At 45.3% G+C, this 20,000-nt stretch overlaps 1 protein-coding gene across 4 annotated transcripts in view; it reads left to right on the top strand.

The window, feature by feature from the left end:
- The window catches only part of lnx1 (ligand of numb-protein X 1), a 64,864-nt gene that overhangs the window by 23,189 nt on the left and 21,675 nt on the right, over positions 1 to 20,000 (top strand). For 2 of the 4 annotated variants that reach the window (XM_084066795.1, XM_084066797.1), the window contains one exon: positions 18,945 to 19,204. In XM_084066795.1, the coding sequence (XP_083922921.1) occupies positions 18,945 to 19,204 (260 nt within the window). The remainder of the gene's footprint in view (positions 1 to 18,944; positions 19,205 to 20,000) is intronic. The other 2 variants (XM_084066796.1, XM_084066798.1) reach the window with 1 other exon arrangement.

Here is a 20,000-nt window from a genome sequence, read left to right as displayed (position 1 = left end):
CCCATCTGTCCATGCATACTGCTGCCATGGTGACGGCTCCCAGTATGCCTGCTATGTGGGTCGCTCAAATGGGGGTGATGTGTGTAAATAAGACAGACTAAAACGCGCCCTCTCCCTGAGTGATCGGGCGCGTGTGTGTAAGTGAGAGAGAGAGAGATGAGTGTGTCACTGTCTGATTATGAAACGATAGAGAAGGAGAGGGAGAGAGAGAGGTACCGAGCGAGTAGAGACACGTGTGGACAGGGTGTTTTTCTGCCTGGCTGGAGACCAGTGGCACACCGTTCGTCTTTATTCACTCTGTCGGTGACAGGAGCAGAGCCTGCGCCTCCTCCTTTATGTGACTGGTAGCTCAGCTCCATCCCTCCCGTCCCTCCCGTCCCTCCCTCCCTCCCTTCCTTTCTTACTCCCTCTCTCCTCTCCTCCTCTCCTTCCTCTTGTCTCTTCTCTCTCCTCGGCCGGTGTGCCATGGATGCCACTGCTGCAATGAGAAGAAAAGAAAACAGTTGCGATTGTTTCTATTTCTGTACTTGTGAGGACAGCAACATTTTAGGACGGTGATGGTTATGAATGCCATGCCATTTTCACAATTGTTTTTGCCATTTTTGAAATGAAAATAGCCGATCTACAAGCGCTGCGACACATTGGGGAACTTGTGTGCTATTTTGGGTCTGCGTTTTTCGGTACAAATTAAATCAGGCAGAACTTCAACCCAGCCCCTTACACCTAACCTCTAAACATCTAATCCTAATCCTTACTCCAACCTGAATCTTATCCTAATTGTAAGCCTAGTAACTCCCCAGATCTTCTTTAGCGATAATCTATCTTGTTAGGACCAGGATAATTGTCCTCGCAATGTCTATTTCTTAAATTCTGCTATACGTGTGGGGATATTTGGCCCTCACAAGTATAATACAAGTGTACACACACACACACACACTAACGCACACACGCACCCACACACGCACGCACGCACACACACACACACACACACACACACACACACACACACACACACACACACACACACACACACACACACACACACACACACACACACACACACACACACACACACACACGTCACGTGAGGGAGGGGACTGCTATCTGTATTGGTTGTAGACAGGATGGGATTGGAGAATTGGTGTTGTATTGTGGTCTCCGTAATGAAACCTTTGATAGGGGTTTGTGCTGTTTCACTCCGTCAGCACCAACCGATACAGATGCAGCACTGGCACGCACACTGGCAGCACTACTCACTGCCAACCACACTTACAGTACACATTCACGCTATACAAACACACAGGAACACACACACACACACACACACACACACACACACACACACACACAGCACGCACGCACGCACGCACGCACACACACACACACACACACACACACACACACACACACACACACACACACACACGCAAGCATGCACACACACACACACACACACACACACACACACACACACACACACACACACACACACACACACACACACACACACACACACACACACACACACACACACACACACACGTGCACACTCCCACTCGATGATCACAGTGCAGTGCTGTTGAGAGTTAATGATTAATCTATGTGTTTCATTTTCTGGGCCCGGCCCTGAGATGTCTTAAACACTGGGATTAGCTTAGCTTGCATCCCCCTTTCAGACCTCATTCTGTTTGATCTTTCGGCCCCAGGAAGCTCGCTGAGGGCCACACACACGCACACGCACACGCACACGCACACGCACACACGTACACACGCGCACACTTGCACACACACTGGATGTCATCTGTACAGCAACCAAAGAAATCTGCAAAAATGTCAGATCTGCAAGCTCACAACGCATTGTAATGTGACGCGTTGTGAGCTTGTAAATCATCAATTTTCACTGCACAAGATCTGTCATACGGCAACGTATAATTCAGGTTTAACTGTTTAACTAGATGCGCCACGCTCACTGGATCACAGCGATAAGAGTTGTTTGTTTTCTACCTCAGTATCCCCCGCAGGCACTCCGGGTGCGGGGCAGGGCTGTTATTTTTTGCTAATTAGACTTTTGTTTGGATTAAATATTAATCCCTCTGCTGGAGTCCCTGTCTGCGTGCATCTATATTAGGCCAGAGACAGAGGAGGCTCTGGCCCGGGGAGGAAGATTAGATCCAGGCCAGGACTTCCGACAATCTCTCGTCTCGAAGGAGCGAACACCGGAGGAAAGAACGTTAATTATTTCTCTGCATACGACGCACACCGTGGGAACATACGATTTGCATGGGTAGACAGAATCTACAAACAAACAAGGATGTTTAACAGCGTGCGGTGCGCCGCCGGGCTAGTTTGCAGTCGAGATGCAGGTCAAGGGCACACTTTGCATGCACACCTGTCAAAATGCAGGAGAATGCGAGCTCATTTAAAATTCCATTGCGGACAAACAAACACGTAAAGGAGCAGTTAAGGTCTCACAGTGTACAGTATGTGTATACACACTGCAACACACAACCTGTGAATTATGCATGTTTTCACTTATTCATGAGGACGAGTGAGTATCGTCTCGCGGTGTTGACTCTTTAGCGACTCTTCCTTTCTTCTGAATGTGTCTGTATTCAAACAGTAATGTGTTCGTGGGGCGCATAAAGGGTCTGTCACACAACCGAGCGGTTTCAATTTGTGAAACATGCTGGCTCGTCTGCAACACGGCTCTCTCTCTCCCTCTCCGCGTGTAACATTTACATGAAGTGGCCCAATTTGTTTATCCATATATCCGTCATGTGTGTGTCGTCAAGACAAGTGTCTTTAAGGCCTTATTGCCTCCTCATCCGGCTGGAGGTTGAGGGAGCCGCGAGGCCTGACATGTTCAACATGGAGGACTCCTGCGGGCGGTTGGCTATGACGGCCTTATCTCCAGTCTGGGAGAGTTTCCATATGAGTGGCCTGCAGTGCAGAGGACCAGCCGAGCGTGATTGACGTGACAGAGGAGAAGAGAGGAGAAAGGGAGGGGGACGGGGAGAGGAGAGCAGAGAGGAAAGGAGAGGACACATTGGGAGAGGACATGAGAGGAAAGGAAATAAGAGTAGGACATGGGGAGTAGATAGATAGATATATTTATTTATTTATTTATCTGTCTCACTAGGGCGATTCAGTCACCAGAGGCAGAACAGCAGTTACAGATACAGGTTGAAAAAAAGTAACATAGAGCAGATACAGGAATATCATCACAAAAAGCACCATCAATAATGAAGCACATTAAAGCACAATAACCTGCACTATGCAGAACAACAAAAAACTAAGTCAGACAGTTCATCACAGTATCCCTCAGAAAGAGCACAATCAAATATGTACGCAAAAAAAGCACACAATTTACATGCACTGCAGAACAAAACAAACACACATTCACAGTGTCCATACAGTGTCCTTTCCCAAGCTTATAGGCAAAAGAAATGTGAGCCAAGAACACACAATCACAGTGAGACTATGACATCACAATAGTGTAATCATTACAACAACCACACCCTATAGTGTTAACCCATTAAAGGGCAAGACCACTTTGGTAGAGGTTTGAGTTGTGTAGTTACCTTGCCATGATGTAACTCCAAAGATGGACAAGAAATAAAAAAGAATTGCTCCATTGTTTAGAAATTGAGAATTCAAAATATGCTCCTCATTGACTTACATTGTACGGTTAAACAAAGTCACTCTTTTCGCATGTAAACTAACGCAAACTAAGTTGATTCAGACAATATGTAATATCACAAAACCCAGTTCTGTTTGCTTTTTTTTTAATACAAATGTTAACTTCCTGTTGATTTTGCTATTTTTATTAGGAAGGAAACCCGGACTTGATCCGTGGATCTGTATCTTCAAATAATAAAATCAACAGGAAGTTGACATTTTTATCTAAAAAATAAACAGTACTGGGTTTTGTGATGGTCTAGTTTGTCTGAATCAGCTTTGTTTGTGTTTGTGCTAAAATAGTGACTTTGAAAGCTTTTTCACCATACGATGTAAGAGAATGAGGAGAATATTTTGAATTATCAATTTCTAATCCATGCATGGAGCAATTATTTTGTATTTCTTGTCCACCTGTGGAGTTACAATACATCATGGCAAGGTAACTACACAACCCAAACCTCTACCAAAGTGGTCTTGCCCTTTAAGACCGGGAAAGCATCTGTGTCATTTTAGATTTGAGCTATATAGCACATTGGTTGGCTATTCAAAAATAGAAGATATACAAGCTCAAAGCGTGTCACTTGTGTAAATACTTGAATATATTTTTTAAAGCGAACATTTTTAACTCAAATCTTTGCTTCTGTGGGGTCCCTGGAACAAAATATTTTGAGATGGGGGTCTGCAGCCAAATACATATCATTTTGGGTGCTCCTTGACATGAATACGTTTGAGCACCACTGATATAGCAACATAAGCTTTTCAGAAAACTGTCAGGATTTAGAACACATTTGTAGAATCGGCCTCAGATCTTAATGGGTTAAGGGCCTTTCACACCAAGCACGATAATGATCACAATAACTATAAATACAGATGTGCCACTTCAAAACTTCACACGTTACTGTTCTTTAACTGAAAGTGCCCTGAAAATGCATTTTTTTCCTCCCTTTTCTGCCCTTAAAATGCACTGTTTTGCCCCTGAAAAGAAGTTGTCACTACACACCCCCGTTTTTCCCTTCAACAGACATCCATATACATGAGAACAAAAGAATGTATGTTGAAGAAGTTGTCAGACTCATTATGAGGCGAAAGGTGATTTGACCAGTTGCTCAAATTAATTAGCATCATAAAAGCATGATCATCAAAATAATTCAGCATTTTAAATGCCCTTCTTTGTCCCTCTTATTGCCCTGGGAATCCCCTGAAAATGTACTGTCTTGGCGATGGCAGGACATGTGAAGTTTTGAAGTGGCACATCTGTATGTTGTTTTAAAAATCGTTCGAACTCAATGGGTTTGGCAGTGTGCACACACCACAACTATAACGACAACTATAGTCGCGGACAATATTGTTTGGATCACTTTCATCGCGATTTTATGAACAATTTATGAAACATTGACAGTCATTCAAAATCCATCAGAAGGACTTCTTTCAATGCAGTCGGTCTCACTGACCCTCAGAAGGTTGTGTGCAGGGTTAATCTCTCACGTGACTGCTGTGTGCCAGTACAGTCAGGTCCAGCATGGGGACTCGGGGCATGGCAGAGTGGTGACATAGTGACAGTACAGTCAGGTCCAGCATGGGGACTCGGGGCATGGCAGAGTGGTGACATAGTGACAGTACAGTCAGGTCCAGCATGGGGACTCGGGGCATGGCAGAGTGGTGACATAGTGACAGTACAGTCAGGTCCAGCATTGGGACTCGGGGCATGGCAGAGTGGTGACATGGTGACAGTACAGTCAGGTCCAGCATGGGGACTCGGGGCATGGCAGAGTGGTGACATAGTGACAGTACAGTAAGGTCCAGCATGGGGACTCGGGGCATGGCAGAGTGGTGACATAGTGACAGTACAGTAAGGTCCAGCATGGGGACTCGGGACATGGCAGAGTGGTGACATGGTGACACATGGAGCCAGATAAACCAGGACAGCACTGGGGGCTCACTCTGCCAGAGCTGTGTGTGGGACAGTAGTGTGGTGTGGGGGGGCTCTCTCTCTGCAGGGCATGGAATGCACCACAGTGTGTACGAGATCACAGAGAGAATGTACAGCACACAAGCACACTCGTATACTCTGGCACGACCACGCACAAACACACACAACAATCAACTGAAAAGCATGCATCTATAATTCAGCCCCTTGGCTGTGCCCGAGCTCGCTGTCCTTGAGTGACTTCACATTAAGGATTTTCACGCACATACACACACACACACACACACACGCACACACACGCACACGCACACGCACATACACACTTTCCCACATAAGGGGCCTGGGCTGTGAAGCGCCCCCACAACGCTTTGTCAGGCGTGCTTCCTCATCAGAAAGGTTTCACAGTTTCCTTGTTACAGGTATACAAGTCATATATTTTCAGGATGTAGCCCCGTCGCCTGGCTGAGCGCCGTTTCACCGCAGGGCTTCAAAGCGGTGCTCGGCTCCGCCACAGACCGCTGAGGTCGGACATGTAGCTGTAGCTGCTGCAGCAGTACCGTACGTACTGTAAGCTTAGGAAATATATCAACTATACAGCACTTTACAGAGCAATTCTCTTGTCTTCTGACGACACAAAGAGAGTTGAGGAGAGAGTGTGTGCGAGTGGGTTTCAGATGAAACCAGACACTGGGGCAATAACTGCTGCATAAATGCCCTTCCTGCCTGATCATGAGGTCACGGCTGGAATGATGATGGTACTCCGTATTGATTGGCTGAAAACCATGAGTCAGAGCTCGGGCCATTTCAGATGAGGCTGAGCACTGCTGGCAGTGGAGCTGCACTGGGAAGCCGTATTTCTGCGGCCTCGTAAACACACACACACAGGCCTGCAGGCCGTGCCAAACCTGCCCAGCCTGCTCCTCCGTGCACAGGAACACAATGGAAGCTTGCCACTGCTAAGAAAGGGCTTATCCACGGTGCAGCTTTGTATTATTTTTGCCTTTTGTTTTGAGTTCGACTGCAGGCATTGTTCCTCTTCAAAAGGCTCCGGGAAGTTGCATCCTTTGCAGAAATGTCACTGCTTTCACACGTTAGATCAGGCCCTGCTGGCTGAGTTAATTGGCCCCTACCAGCCTGGACGCCTGAGAAAACGTTGGCGCTGTGTGTTTCTGCAAAATCACAGTAGAAGTTGGATATGTTTTAAGCCAAAAACATTGTAAATCAAGGTTCGTAGATGCGGACCGTCACAACTTGGATTTAGTAATTTTGTAGTACTTTATAACTGAGAACGTACTGTATTGTTTACTATTCTGAATGTACTAGAACAGCGTTCAGTGCGGCCACTCGCTCGGCTAGTGCCTCTCTCAGGGGCACTTTGTGGGGCTCAAGCCTGTGCACTGCCTTGAAACGTAGCAGTAGTTTGAAATTGCATACAGTGGCAACGTTTCTTCTCTGAGAATTGGGCTGCCCCTACAGAACCCCCTGTTTAACAATCAGGAGTTGGAGATTATCTCCTCTGTCTCTCTCTCTCTCTGTGTCTCTCTGTGCCTCTCTCTCTTCATATATACTGTATATATATATGGATTTTGTTTGATTTAATTTATGAACACTATTCCTTCCCCTGCTTTGACAGTGGACTGTTTCCGCCCATAAGCATGTGCGTGTATTCGTGCACGTGTGCGTGCGTGCGTGCGTGTCAGGCAATGTTTACAGGCCACATGTGGCCTGTAAACTGCCCAGTGCTGCCCAGTGCTGTAAACTGCCCAGTTGCTGCCCAGTGCTGCCATGTGGCTGTGTTCCTTTAATTTCTTTCAAAATGAAACCGTCTGGGTTCCTCTGTGATGTGTCTCAGACAGACAGACAGACAGACAGACAGACAGACAGACAGACAGACCCTGTCCTATCCAAAGTTTAATCCCCGGGACATTTAGACACATTAGACACATGGTGTCTGGGGTCAGAGTGAGTCCTGCATTCATAAAAGCAGACTTAGCATTTCTTAGCAGATGTTGATAGTTAATCCTCTGGCTTGTAGCCCTGAGGTGAGTTAACCACCCCTTTTATCCTCTACTCCAAATCCTCTCATAACGCATCGCAACATGATGTATTGTGAGCTTGTAGATCTGCTTTTTTTTCTGTTTTCTGTTTGTTCACCTACTTCTAATGTTTACGTATTATGACATGCCCAGAATAGGGACGCTAGGGTTCATGTGGTTGTCCACTTTAACCCTAGCATCCTTCCTTGGATCAGCTAGTTTTGCCAAAGAGATTTAGTGTAGAGCAAATGAGGATATAGACCCCATGGCGGACCCTGGTCAATGAAGCGCATATGGTTTAGGAGGTTCTGGAGATCCTGGACGTCCAGTCTGCCGCTATTAATTGGGCATAGCCGAGGAAGACTCATTTACCTTCAAACTGATGGACAGATGAAGACCGAACGCCTGTTTCTGTCGCTAAAACTACAGGAATAGTTTTTCCCCAAATAGTCTCTTCAAATCCTTCACCTCCTCGCTTGTACTGCGCCAGGTGGCGTACTGCACCCATACCTTGCTGTTGCGCACACCCATGCGCATTTACTGCACATGTTCCCCACTGATGGAAACCGCTGCTGGCTACCCCAGGGTTCTTCCTTCTCCAGCGTGACAGGTGACCCAGGGTGCAGGAAGAGGCTGGCAACAACTTGAGGTACCCTGGGAACCGGTACGGCACACTGCTTTGGATCAGCAAGAGAAGAACGCTGGGGGATAGAGAGAAGAACTTTGAAGAAGTTAGAACAACATCTTAAGTTGCTCAGTCGCACCCTACAGAGAGCAGAGAGAGAGATTGTCCCCAACTGACTCCACTTAACTCAAATCAACTCAACTTGGCACCTCACAAGTTTACAGAGGTATAAAAGAATGCGTGAAATTGTTGTGTGGAAGCTTCCCACAAATAAATAATAGAGCCAAGGAAAACGTAAAAACATCAAATATAAAAACAAATATCAAATAGACATGAAGTGTTTGATAGTGTTCTGCAGCGCAAATTAAAACCATAGTCAGCATGCATGAATACAATGAATACACTGAAACTTGCGCGCACCGCACACACATACAGCATGTGAAGTTTTAGATTTTCTGGCCTAGTGTCCTCACGTAGGCTGACCATGTGGCAAATAGTTGTCCTCGGGAGAGCAGAGTGAGTGAGAGAGAAAGCGAGAGAGAGAGAGAGAGAGAGTATTTGGGTTAGGGTTGGGAGGATAATCCACTCGCCCCTAAAGAGGATTGGATAATCTCACAGGCTTTGATGTGAGGTGGCGTTTAAGAAAACACTCAACCCTCGCTGCGGTCTCACCCAGCAGCATCCTGGGTAATTGTTGTGCCAGAGACAGCGGGCGAGAAGGTGTGTGTGTGTGTGTGGGGGGGGGGAGGGGGGGGTGAATGGCACGGTTGTTTGGGTGTTTTTTGTTTGTTTGGTTCCACCTCACCCCCCCAGCCCTTTAATCCTGTGGCTCGGAGACGCTACGATGTGATAATTGAGCGTGCTCCGATGCAGGCCGCCACGCTGCAGCACTAATGAGCACTCTTTGAGCTTTGGCGCTGACTCCCGCGACACAAATCCTGTGTTTACATCCAGCGGGGGGAAAACAGCCCTAAAGCACAGAGAAAAACATATTGTTTGTTATGGGGAAAGTGAGGTGGGCCAGAGATGGGTGGGAGGTGGGGTGGTGGGGCCAAGCAATGATCACAGATGCTCATTGCTTGAAGATGCAGGCACTTTGACAGAATCTGTGTTTGAGTACTTGTGGCATAGTGTGTGTTTAGGTTAGGCGTGCGGGCACATATACGTGCTTGCATGTGTGGCTGCAGGTGTCCGTGTGTCCGTGTCCGTGTCCGTCCGTGCGTGCGTGCGTGCGTGCGTGCGTGCGTGCGTGCGTGTGTGCGTGCGTGCGTGCGTGCACAGTATATCATTGCTGTCAGGCAGAAACCTTCTCCATTTGATGGAGAATCTCCATTTGATGGAGAAGTTTTCTTTGTTGTTTTTGTAAATGAATGCCCTTCGAAAATAGCAATCTACAAGCTTGTAGATGTACAGTACTATGGTATTTCGCTATTTAAAGGTGAAATTAAAGTGGTAATTGTGTCCATGCGTTTTATAAATATTCAACCAGTGTAAAGTATGAGCTTGTGACTAAATAATAACTACATTAGATTTTTTTTAGGGCTGGGACTTAAACTGATTAATTTCAATTAATTAATTACAGAAAATCTACACGATTAAAAAAAATTAACACATTTTAATTACGCTTAGTTTTCTCACTGGATGAGTTTCAGGCATACCGATCATACCGGTGCACCAAGACCGGTGGTTATTATTTTTGCCAAGGATATTGAGGGAGATTTGGACTGAAGGGGTCTATCTTAATATGGACTAACTAAATTGTTGATAGTGTTATGGCCTTTGAAGCAACAGAGTTTTGTTTTTGTTAGTCTGGTTTATTCATACAGGATATTGGACAATAAGGTCAATAAAGACATTTTTATTTTTATTTCTCCTAATGGTCAGGGTTTCCACTGTTCTGGAATGTACTTGAAAGTATTGTGTACTTGAAAGTAGCCTATTGTGTTTTACTTGAGTTTACAGAAGTTCCTTGAATTTATATAGGCTATCTGAATCTCTGAATATATTCCTAAAATTGCTGCACTTTATGGTAAAACTTGCACTGATCTGTTGGTCTGTTTAGTACCACCTTGATAAAAAAACTACTATATCTTGTTGCTTAAACTTATGTATTCACTCATTGATTCACTCATATAGCAAAATCGGTTTTAACTGTAGCGAGAAAATGCCTCTCAGGTCAAATATTGATATGCGATTAAACATGCAATTAATTTCGATTAATGAATGACAAAACCTCTAATTAATTAGATTTTTTTTTATCGAGTCCCAGCCCAATTTTTTTTTACATATACAAGGTTTCCATCCGACAACAACAATACATTGTGCAGGCACGTGTCTGTGTGTGTGTGTGTGTGTGTGTGTGTGTGTGTGTGTGTGTGTGTGTGTGTGTGTGTGTGTGTGTGTGTGTGTGTGTGTGTGTGTGTGTGTGTGTGTGTGTGTGTGTGTGTGTGTGTGTGTGTGTGTGTGTGTGTGTGTATGTGTAAGCGTTCCCAGGTGTATCGCCTTTATTGTCCCCTCTGATCTGGCACCCGGGGCCCCATGACCACCCAGTGTGAGCGTTTGGGACACAGGGGTCATTGTCGCTGTGTCCCCCTACCTCGCTCTTAAGCTCAAGCGGGCGGAGCACCTGGTCTGGACTCGTCAGCGCGGCCATTAAAACTTTAAGCGGCGGAGATGGGGCTAAGTGGCTGCTCTTATCCCCGGGAGGAGGCAGCTTCTAATTAAGGAGAGACAAAAGCCTTTAATAAACTCCACCGCACGCAAAACAATGCCTGGTGTCTCAGTGATTAAGTGCTACAGCGGTGCTCCTGCTCATTCGGAGGTGGCTCCAGTTACATTCTGATAACACAGGGCCTTGTGTCATGAAAAGGCAAAACTGCCGCGCCCACGGCTATACAGCTACGTCCTAGCCAAAATGTGCGATCGATGAGCCGGTCACTCTGAAGCCAAAATCATTGATTTGTGGCATCGATTACAAAGTCGCTGTCCAGCTTCATGCGCAGCATCAGGAGCTGCTAATGCTCATTTTGTTTGATTATTATTATTCAATGCGTCAGTGTTATAGATTAAGGGTGCAACAGTTAATTGAACTAATCAATTTAATTGATTATTTAAAAAAATATATTTAAAAAAATGATTTAAAAAAACGGCAGAAATTGACGATACGACAAAGTGTAAAATAGGGCTTAAGTGGTCAATCAGACTAATAGATTTAGTCGATTATCTATTAAAATCTATTAGAATTTCCTCGCGTTGATTTGTTGATAAATCCTTTTCCTTTGGATCTAATCAGAATTCTCCAGGAGGAATTCTTTGAAAGGACCGGATGTAACAGGATCTGGGACGAAGTCAAAGAACATTTTATATAAAGGAGTCTCACAGCATCTACATAGGTGGCCAGATGTTACAACCTGCAGACTGACAGACAGACAGACAGATATATGCAGGCAGCTCCGCCAGGAGAAGCCTCCCAATATGTGTGGGCCAGTGTTTATTAATACACGGTCAGATATTTGACCAGGATTAAGGGGAACTTGCGTGCGGGGTGGTCCGTGAGATGTACCTGACTGAATGGAGCTGTATTCAACGCTGTCTGAACGGCACCACTGACTGTGGTTTTGCCATTTTTCCACTAGGAGTGGTGGAATAGAGGAATGTTGTCTCAGGCTTAAATTCCATAATGTCAGCTACATACAGTAGACCCAATAACCATCTCAGTCGAATGAAGTATTATAAGGCAGTGGTTCTCAAAGATGTTCATGTCAAGGACCCCCAAATATACTGAACAAATAAAAGGGGGCTCAAGGTTTTGTGTCATGGTCCGCTCCTCAGCCAGTGGACATTTGGCAGTTTGTGTTAGTTTTGGAAATGTCCTTTCTGTTTTTTCCTGTTGGTTTAGTTAGGTGTTTAGTCTTGTTACGTGTTAGTTGCTGTAGCTCTATGTTTCTGTATTTAGTGTTTAGGTCTTGTAGTTCTATGTTGGTCTGTAATTCCCCAGGTGTTATGTATGAGTTTTTATTTTATTGTAGTGTTTTTGTGCTTCCTGTCTGCCCTTGTAGATTTTACCTAGCCTGGGCAGCATTCCTTTTCGGGTATATGATCCGGTCGGAAAAAAAAGAAAAGCGACCGGATCGCGACCGGAAAGACGTCTCACCCCAAAATAGGTCCGTCCCCAAAATCCTTGATACGGCGTAGTTTAGCTTATTTTTTAAATATAAATGTGAGTGTACTTTCCAGAGACTATTTAGCGTCTGTATTATCCATATTATCCCACGGGGAAATTCTATTCCATTTAAATAGGGATTGGGGAACCAAAACAAAGCGGCACCGCAAAACCGGATCGCGACAAAACCGGAAAGAGGATGCTTTTTTTTTTTTTTTTTCAGTAGGCGTGGTCTAGACCGGATCATATGGGCCTTCAGTAACGAATACCAGGCTTTCCTCCGAGGTGGAAAGACTGGTGATGCGAGGTTAGATTTTACCTGTCTTGTCTCTCCACCCCAATGATTGTTAACCCTTGTCACCTGTGTCCTGTTGCCCCAGCCAATCTTTGTGTTGATTGTACTTTGAGGTCACCTGTGTCTAGTTAGGTCCCTGTCTATATACACCCCTCTGTTTCCTCAATTGTCATCAATCTGTATGTAAACCTATCCCTAAACTGGTTTGAGTAAGAGTCCGGGTGCTTGTCGCAATATTCAGTCATTGTGCTTTCCTGTTTGAGGAACATTTAGTTTAATAACGACTTTTTGAGTTGAACTGCTATTTTCTCTACTTCTTTAAAGTTTAAAAAGTAGTGAAAATAGCAAATCTACAAGCTTACAATGCGATAAGTTTGTAGATTGGCTGTTTTCACTAGTTTGTGTCCTGCGGGGAGACATACAATTTCTCTTTGGTCTCGAGCTAAAACGTTTGGAAACCACCGTCATTGATTGATTGATTGATTGAAAATGTTATTAGGCAAAAGAATGTAAAACAACACAGTTACATTTATAATACTTTTGTCTAAAAGGTCCGACCAAAAAAGTCCTTGCGGACTTGTTTCCGTTGGGGTCCTTGAATTAATTTCATAGACATACAGTATATACTGTAGTAGCAACCAAACAGTTCAAAAATCAACATAAAGATACAGAGGAAAAAAATACCACTATGTACAAAAAAAGCATGGAAAAATAAAAAATATATACAAAAAAAAAAGGGGGGGGGGTCGTCTGTCTAGTTTTTAGGGCTGTTTTGAATGAGCCCAACGAACTGCATTTTTTGAGGGATGGGGTTAGACTATTCCATACCTTGGTGGCTGTGCTGTAGAAGGAGTCATAGAGCATGTGGAGTGATGTGCATAAGTGTAGTTTATGCGTCTACGTCACAAGCTAAACTACCTCCACGAGCGAGCCCTGTGCGTCGAGCCCATTGGTGGAGCCACCCGGATGTGGCCCAAACGTGCAGTACCAGACTTGGGCGCTTGGCTCTCCCGGTCCTAGGGGCTTAGTTGGCTGAAAAAAGCTACTGTACTAAATGTCTGTTCTCTCGTTTGTCAGTCTATAAAGTACATGAATAGATCATGATATACATGGTGTTAGAAGTGCTGAATCCCTCACAATAAATGTCCCTGAAAAAAAGACATGGGCGTTTGTATAGTAATGTATTACAAAGGGCGTTCCTGATGCCCGAGGTTCAATTCATTTGGATCAACCACAGATCCAACATGCGCTGCTCCATCAGTACGCCAGCTTTAATTCCTCTAATTGATGGTGAGTGACGTGAGGGGAGCGTCTTCCTCCCTCCAGCACTGCAGCACTGTGGCACACCCACCAACACACACACACACACACACACACACCGGCCCCCCACACACTCCCTCCACCGCTGATTGAAATATCGCTCTGTGCAACCGCTTCTCTCAGCTAAGTGGTGGATTGCTGCATCGACATGCTTGATAGCCCTCAATTTACTAGCTCTGAATTAACAACAGGATCACCCGCAGTGAGATACACGCACGCACCCACACACGCACGCACGCACGCACACGCGCACACACACACACACACACACACACACACACACACACACACACACACACACACACAGACAGAGATATGTCAAAGAAGCTGCGGGCTGCGATCGATTGGGGGTTCGTGTTTGGTCTTTGTATCTAACAGACAGAGAGACCGGAGGCTTCAAGCGAGACGTTATGCCTGATTTATGCTTCGTCGTTCGACTGTATTGTGCGCCGAACATAGACGACCTACAAGCACACACCGCGTTGCATTCCTGATGCGGTGTGCGCTTGTAGATCGGCTATGTTCGGCACGTAAACAAAGCATATACCGGGCTTCACTGTACACGCCAGTTGAAGATGAAACGTCTCGGTCCAGAGGCGCGTGGTCTGCTCTGACAGCTCTGTTATTGAGACAGAATGGTGCTTCTAGTGCAGAGGCCCCCCGGGGGGTCCTTGATGGCCTTGCTTCCACCCAGATGGATCTTGTGTTTTTGTCGGGGGCCCAGGGGCCGCGCATGGCTCAGTGCACAGTTATGGAACACAGTTTCTCAGATTTTGTGTCGCTTCTAAAAATGGGCCCGCCTGCATGTCTATTGGCCACCATTTCACTTTAACCACTTGAGCCCTATATACTTTTTCGCGCGACTAATAGCGAAAATGCCTCACAATACATAGTGATTTTGGATATTTTTGAAAACTAGATGTTCAGGCCGCTACATGGCCTTCACAACTAGAGTTGCTGTAATACCACTGATTAGAGCACTATGTCATGCAAAGCTTGGCCAATTTTATGAGTAGCTTTTACTTTACCCTCCATGTTAGCAGTGGTGTAAAGTAACTAAGTACATTTACTTAAGTACAATTTTGAGGTATTTTTACTTTACTGGGGTATTTCCAATTTTCAGTACTTTTACTTGTACTCCACTACATTAGCCTGATTATCAGGCGTGGCAGTCCACTCAGAGAGTGGGCGGGGTCTATGGTCTGGAGCCAGGCTACCACTACATCTCAGAGACAAATATTATACTTTTACTCCACTACAATTATTTGTAAACTTTTGTTGCTAGTTACTTTGTAGATTTTGATTATTATTGCAAAACATACATTACCCACTTCAGCCCTATTTAAATTTCGGCCATTTGAAAATAGCCGATCAACAAAATAAAAAAAATGTGAGCTATTTTCAAAAGAGTTTTTTTTACATTTTATGCATTTGAAAACTTGTGAAATGGGACATTCTGGGTATTTTCTACTTTAAGTACATTTTGATACCAATACTTTTGTACTTTTACTCAAGTACAGTTTTCTACTTCTAACAGAGTACTTCTACATCGCAGTATTGATACTGTACTTTTACTTAACTAAAACATTTGAGTACTTTTTCCACCACTGCATGTTGGCTCTGTTGCCCCTTGTCTTCCATGTCTGACACAGGCACACACGGGCCCATCCAGACCGGTGGTCTGCTCTGTCCAGTGCGCTTGGTGACTGCCGTGGTGTTGAGGCCGTGCCTGGGCTCCATCCAGCTCATTAAAACCCAGTTAATGTTTTACGCTGATGGCTCCACAGAGACACCCTGGAGAAGGCAGGCCGCCGGCCGTTCCACCCTGCCTCTCGCGAAGGCTCGCCACACAGCCTCTTTATGACTTACAGATGGAGGAATACAATGCCGTCGCTGTTGGCTGGAAGGAAACCTTGTATGTCCAAAATAGTTACTTTTCAGGAAATGGAAAAAAAAGAACAGTGCGGTTATTATTTAGTCACAAGCTCTTTGTTAATACTTTTCATTGGTTCAATGTTTATAAAACCCACAGACACACTTAACCCCTTTCACTTTCACAGACCAACAAATTTGTTAACATTTCTGAAAATTGTAGTTCCACAAGCTCACAATGTGCGGCGAGGCGACGCATCGTGAGCCTGTAGATCGGCTATTTTTGCTAATTTTGTGCGACGCCCCTGTACGACGAAGTACCATTAATTTACGGTAAGAAAAAACATAAAAAGTTGAACTGTGGAGATACAAGGTTTCTGCCGGACTGCAACGTTACGATATCCTCTGCGGGGACACTTTCACTTCATGCACAAACAAACTCGATCCGACGCGAGGTGCTCTCTCGGGGGTGGGGGGTGGTGGTGCACTCCGCGTGCAAGTGTTTGCCTGTGCGTTTCCCCAGAGGCATTGCTGTGTATGCAGTGGAATGTCGGGGGGAGAGAGATGGAATTGGGCTTTTTTTTTTTACATAATGTTTTGTTTTGTTTAGTTTTGCTGCTTAGTATTCTGGTGTTTTGTCATTTGTACTCCCTCTGTCTCTCCCTCCTTGCATGCTGTCATGACTGCTCACGTTTGTTCGCTCAGTGTGTGACTTCCAGCGTGTTGTTACAGATAGGCCTACTGTCACACAGCGGGTATGAGAGGAATGCCGATGAGCAGCTGAGAGGACTTACAGTCAACACGACAATCCGTCAGCTAATGCAGCGTTTGCGTTTGGGTGCTCTGTTTTGTGCCGAAAGCGAGTGTCGTAAAATAAATTCAGAAAAAAACGGAGAAACTGTCATGATGTCCAACATTACTGTAGCCTACCTCTATTTGTTTATTTGTTGTACGGGACGGCTAAAGTATAGATGAGGCCTTTTGTCCGATCGACAAGCGTTGTGAGCTTGATCGGTCGGCTATTTTCGGCAAAAGCTTACCCTACAATAGTGATGCTGGGGTTTAAGTGGTTAAGTATACTGTACTGAAGTACAGTTTAGAGGTTCTTTTGCTTTACTTGAGTATACTATTTGCATTTTTTTATACTTAATACTGAACTACTCTACTTCATCTCAGAGGCAACTATTGTACATTTTAGTTACTTTAAAGATTAAGAGCATACAAAACATACATTAACCACTTAAGCCTTATTATATACTTTGGATAATTGAAAATGGCTTTTTTTTAAATGGGACATAATGCATAATAATGAGTACTATATTTTGATACCAATACTTTGTACTTTTACTTTTAAGTAAATACAGGACTTTTACTTGTAACAGGGCATTTCTACATTGTCATTGTTACTTTTACTTAAATAAAAAAATGTGATTACTGCTTTCACCACTGACTTTTGAGCAGTCTTCTGTCTGTCTCTGAAACACCGCCAATGCTGTGCTGGAAAATGTTACTCCAGTGTCGTCACTGGGATAAAACCTGTGAGTGTTAAAACTACAGCGGCTTTCAGCCCCTCCCCTCGGTGGCCAGTACATTGTCCTTGTTCACTGTGTTTCACAGCAAATATAGAGAAAAATATCAATCAGGTTGATGTAATGGTGGCCATAAACCATATGGGCATGTCAAACACACCAAATGCATTCTGGGAACTGTAGGAACACAGTTAACGGCCAAGATGGGGATTTTCCCTTTCAATGTGGACTGTGTGGACCGTGATAACCATCAACAATCAACTGAAAAGCACATCAGCAGTGTGAGCCCTGTGTGGCTCTGTTGAACAGGATTAGTGCGATAGAGATATTGCTGCCTGTGGCTTCGTGAAAAGTGTTGAGGTCTGCGTGCGTGCGTGTCAGCCCCTGTGCAAAAGGTAGAGATCAGCATGGAGAAGCAGCCTCAGACATGAGGAGCTCCAGTCAGTCAGCCCACATCAAGCAGACTAGGTCCACAGATGCTGAGCTGTCTTTCCATTGCATCTCACCAACGCTGCTGCCAACCGTTCTATCTCACCCTCGGCATTTCTCACCGCAGAGCAGCAGCAGTCACCGTTGACGTGCTGTACGTGCACATTTTGTGTAAAACTGCTGCGTTCAGTGCGGCCACGGCTGTTTTTTCATGGCGATTGTCCACTTTTGGTTTGAATTTCAGAGGAAATGAAAGGTCAATCCTCGGTCAGGCCGTTGTTAACGTAAAGCACGCAAGGTGAGAGTGGTTTGGCTGCGGGACTAATTCCACATCTTGATTATGTATTGTTTTCCCATTCTTTGCATTATATTAATTTATACTCTATTGAGACTTTCTGCGCCTTCACAGTTTCATTGTGACTTGATTTTGTAATTGCTTTTTCGCTGAGCTTTGCATTCCCTTTGTGGTTTTTATTGAGATGATCTTTTTCATTGTAAGCCTCTTTCATATATAAACCCCTTTCATTATGATATTTCATTATAATATTCATTTTGACATTTCATCATGAGCCCTATTTCATTACAAGCGCTTGTTTTATCTCACCATGCACATTACCAAATAAACTCCCACCCGTTTTCCTTCAGCTAAACTCCACTGCACATTGTCAATAAACTCTGCTACTGTACATGTGTTACAGCTAATCTCCGCTACATGTTGTCATGTGTTACAGCTAAACTCTGCTCCATATTTTGGTGTGTTGCATCTAAACGAGGAGTAGCACAATACTGTACATACTCATTCCGAAGTCGGAAAATCTTCCGCTTCGGAAAGGCTTCCCGAACTATAGATCGGCGAGTCAGGACATCTGGAGGTGCACGAGTTCAGAGGAAAAGTTCTGGGACCGCCCTCCCAAAGCTCGGAATGACGTCAATTTGTAGTTAGTATATATCACCTCCCTTTTCCGAAGGAAAATTCGGTCATTGGAAGGAGTATGTATTGCGGGTCCTTGACATGAACCTCCGGTACAGAGGGTCTAGGAGTCTAACTGGGCGTGTTGTGTTGTGTTGCAGGTGTAAAGGAGCGTCTCATTATGGGCTGTCGGCGGACAGGAAGCGTCGCTCCCAGGAGGGAGACTGCACCGACAGCACGTCAGAGCTCACCGTGGCCACGCTGCCCGACGGAGGCCCCGCCTCCGCCGCCGCCGTGGCCCTTCTATCAGACGACCCGGGCCTGGTCAACCCCGCCTTTGACCCCAACATGGAGGACCAGCACAGCCAATCGGGCAGCACCACCAGCCTGGCGGCCCGCAGCAGTTCCAAGAAGAGTGAGTGTGAGTGTGCGAACGAGCGGCCGTTTGTGTGCGCGTGTGTGTGTATGTGTGTGTGTGTGTGTGTGTGTGTGTGTGTGTGTGTGTGTGTGTGTGTGTGTGTGTGTGTGTGTGTGTGAGAGTGTGAGTGCGTGTGTACGTGTGTGTACGTTTGTGTACGTGTGTGTGTGTTCTTGTTTAGTGCTGCTGTGATGTAATGTGACTGAGAGAGAGCTTGTGTGTGTGTGTGTGTGTGTGTGTGTGTGTGTGTGTGTGTGTGTGTGTGTGTGTGTGTGTGTGTGTGTGTGTGTGTGTGTGTGTGTGTGTGTGTGTGTGTGTGTGTGTGTGTGTGTGTGTGTGCCTGTGCCGTTGTGTCAGAGTGACAGAATGTAAATCGATAAGAGTAGAGTAGAAGCCTGTGAAGGCTCCAGTCACAGTAGCACCGCTGCTCGGCCTCAGCGGCAGGGTGGCCTCGCGGTCAGACGGACGTTAACACGCTCGCACTCCCCCAACTCCCCCCCTAGCCAGAGGCGCTTAGCAGCGAACCTCCCCAATACAGCCTTTGTTCTGCCTAATGACCTCTGATAGAAATCCCATTAGCCAATTAGCTTTACTGCCCTGTTTTGTTTCGGCGATCTATAAAATCACCCCGCACTTGATAGAATAGAGGAGAGAGCGAGAGAGCGAGAGAGCGAGAGAGAGAGAGAGAGAGAGAGAGAGAGAGAGAGAGAGAGAGAGAGAGGCGAGGAGAAGTCAAATGCCGTGGCTGGTATGGGGGGCTGATTACATTATCGTTGTTGTCGGGCAGAAACCTCTTATT

The sequence above is a fragment of the Gymnoscopelus microlampas genome (assembly GCF_963454915.1).
Source record: "Gymnoscopelus microlampas genome assembly, chromosome: 9".
Classification (NCBI taxonomy): Eukaryota; Metazoa; Chordata; class Actinopteri; order Myctophiformes; family Myctophidae; genus Gymnoscopelus; species Gymnoscopelus microlampas.
Note: the sequence above shows the minus strand (reverse complement) of the source record. Positions and strands in the feature narration are given on the sequence as shown.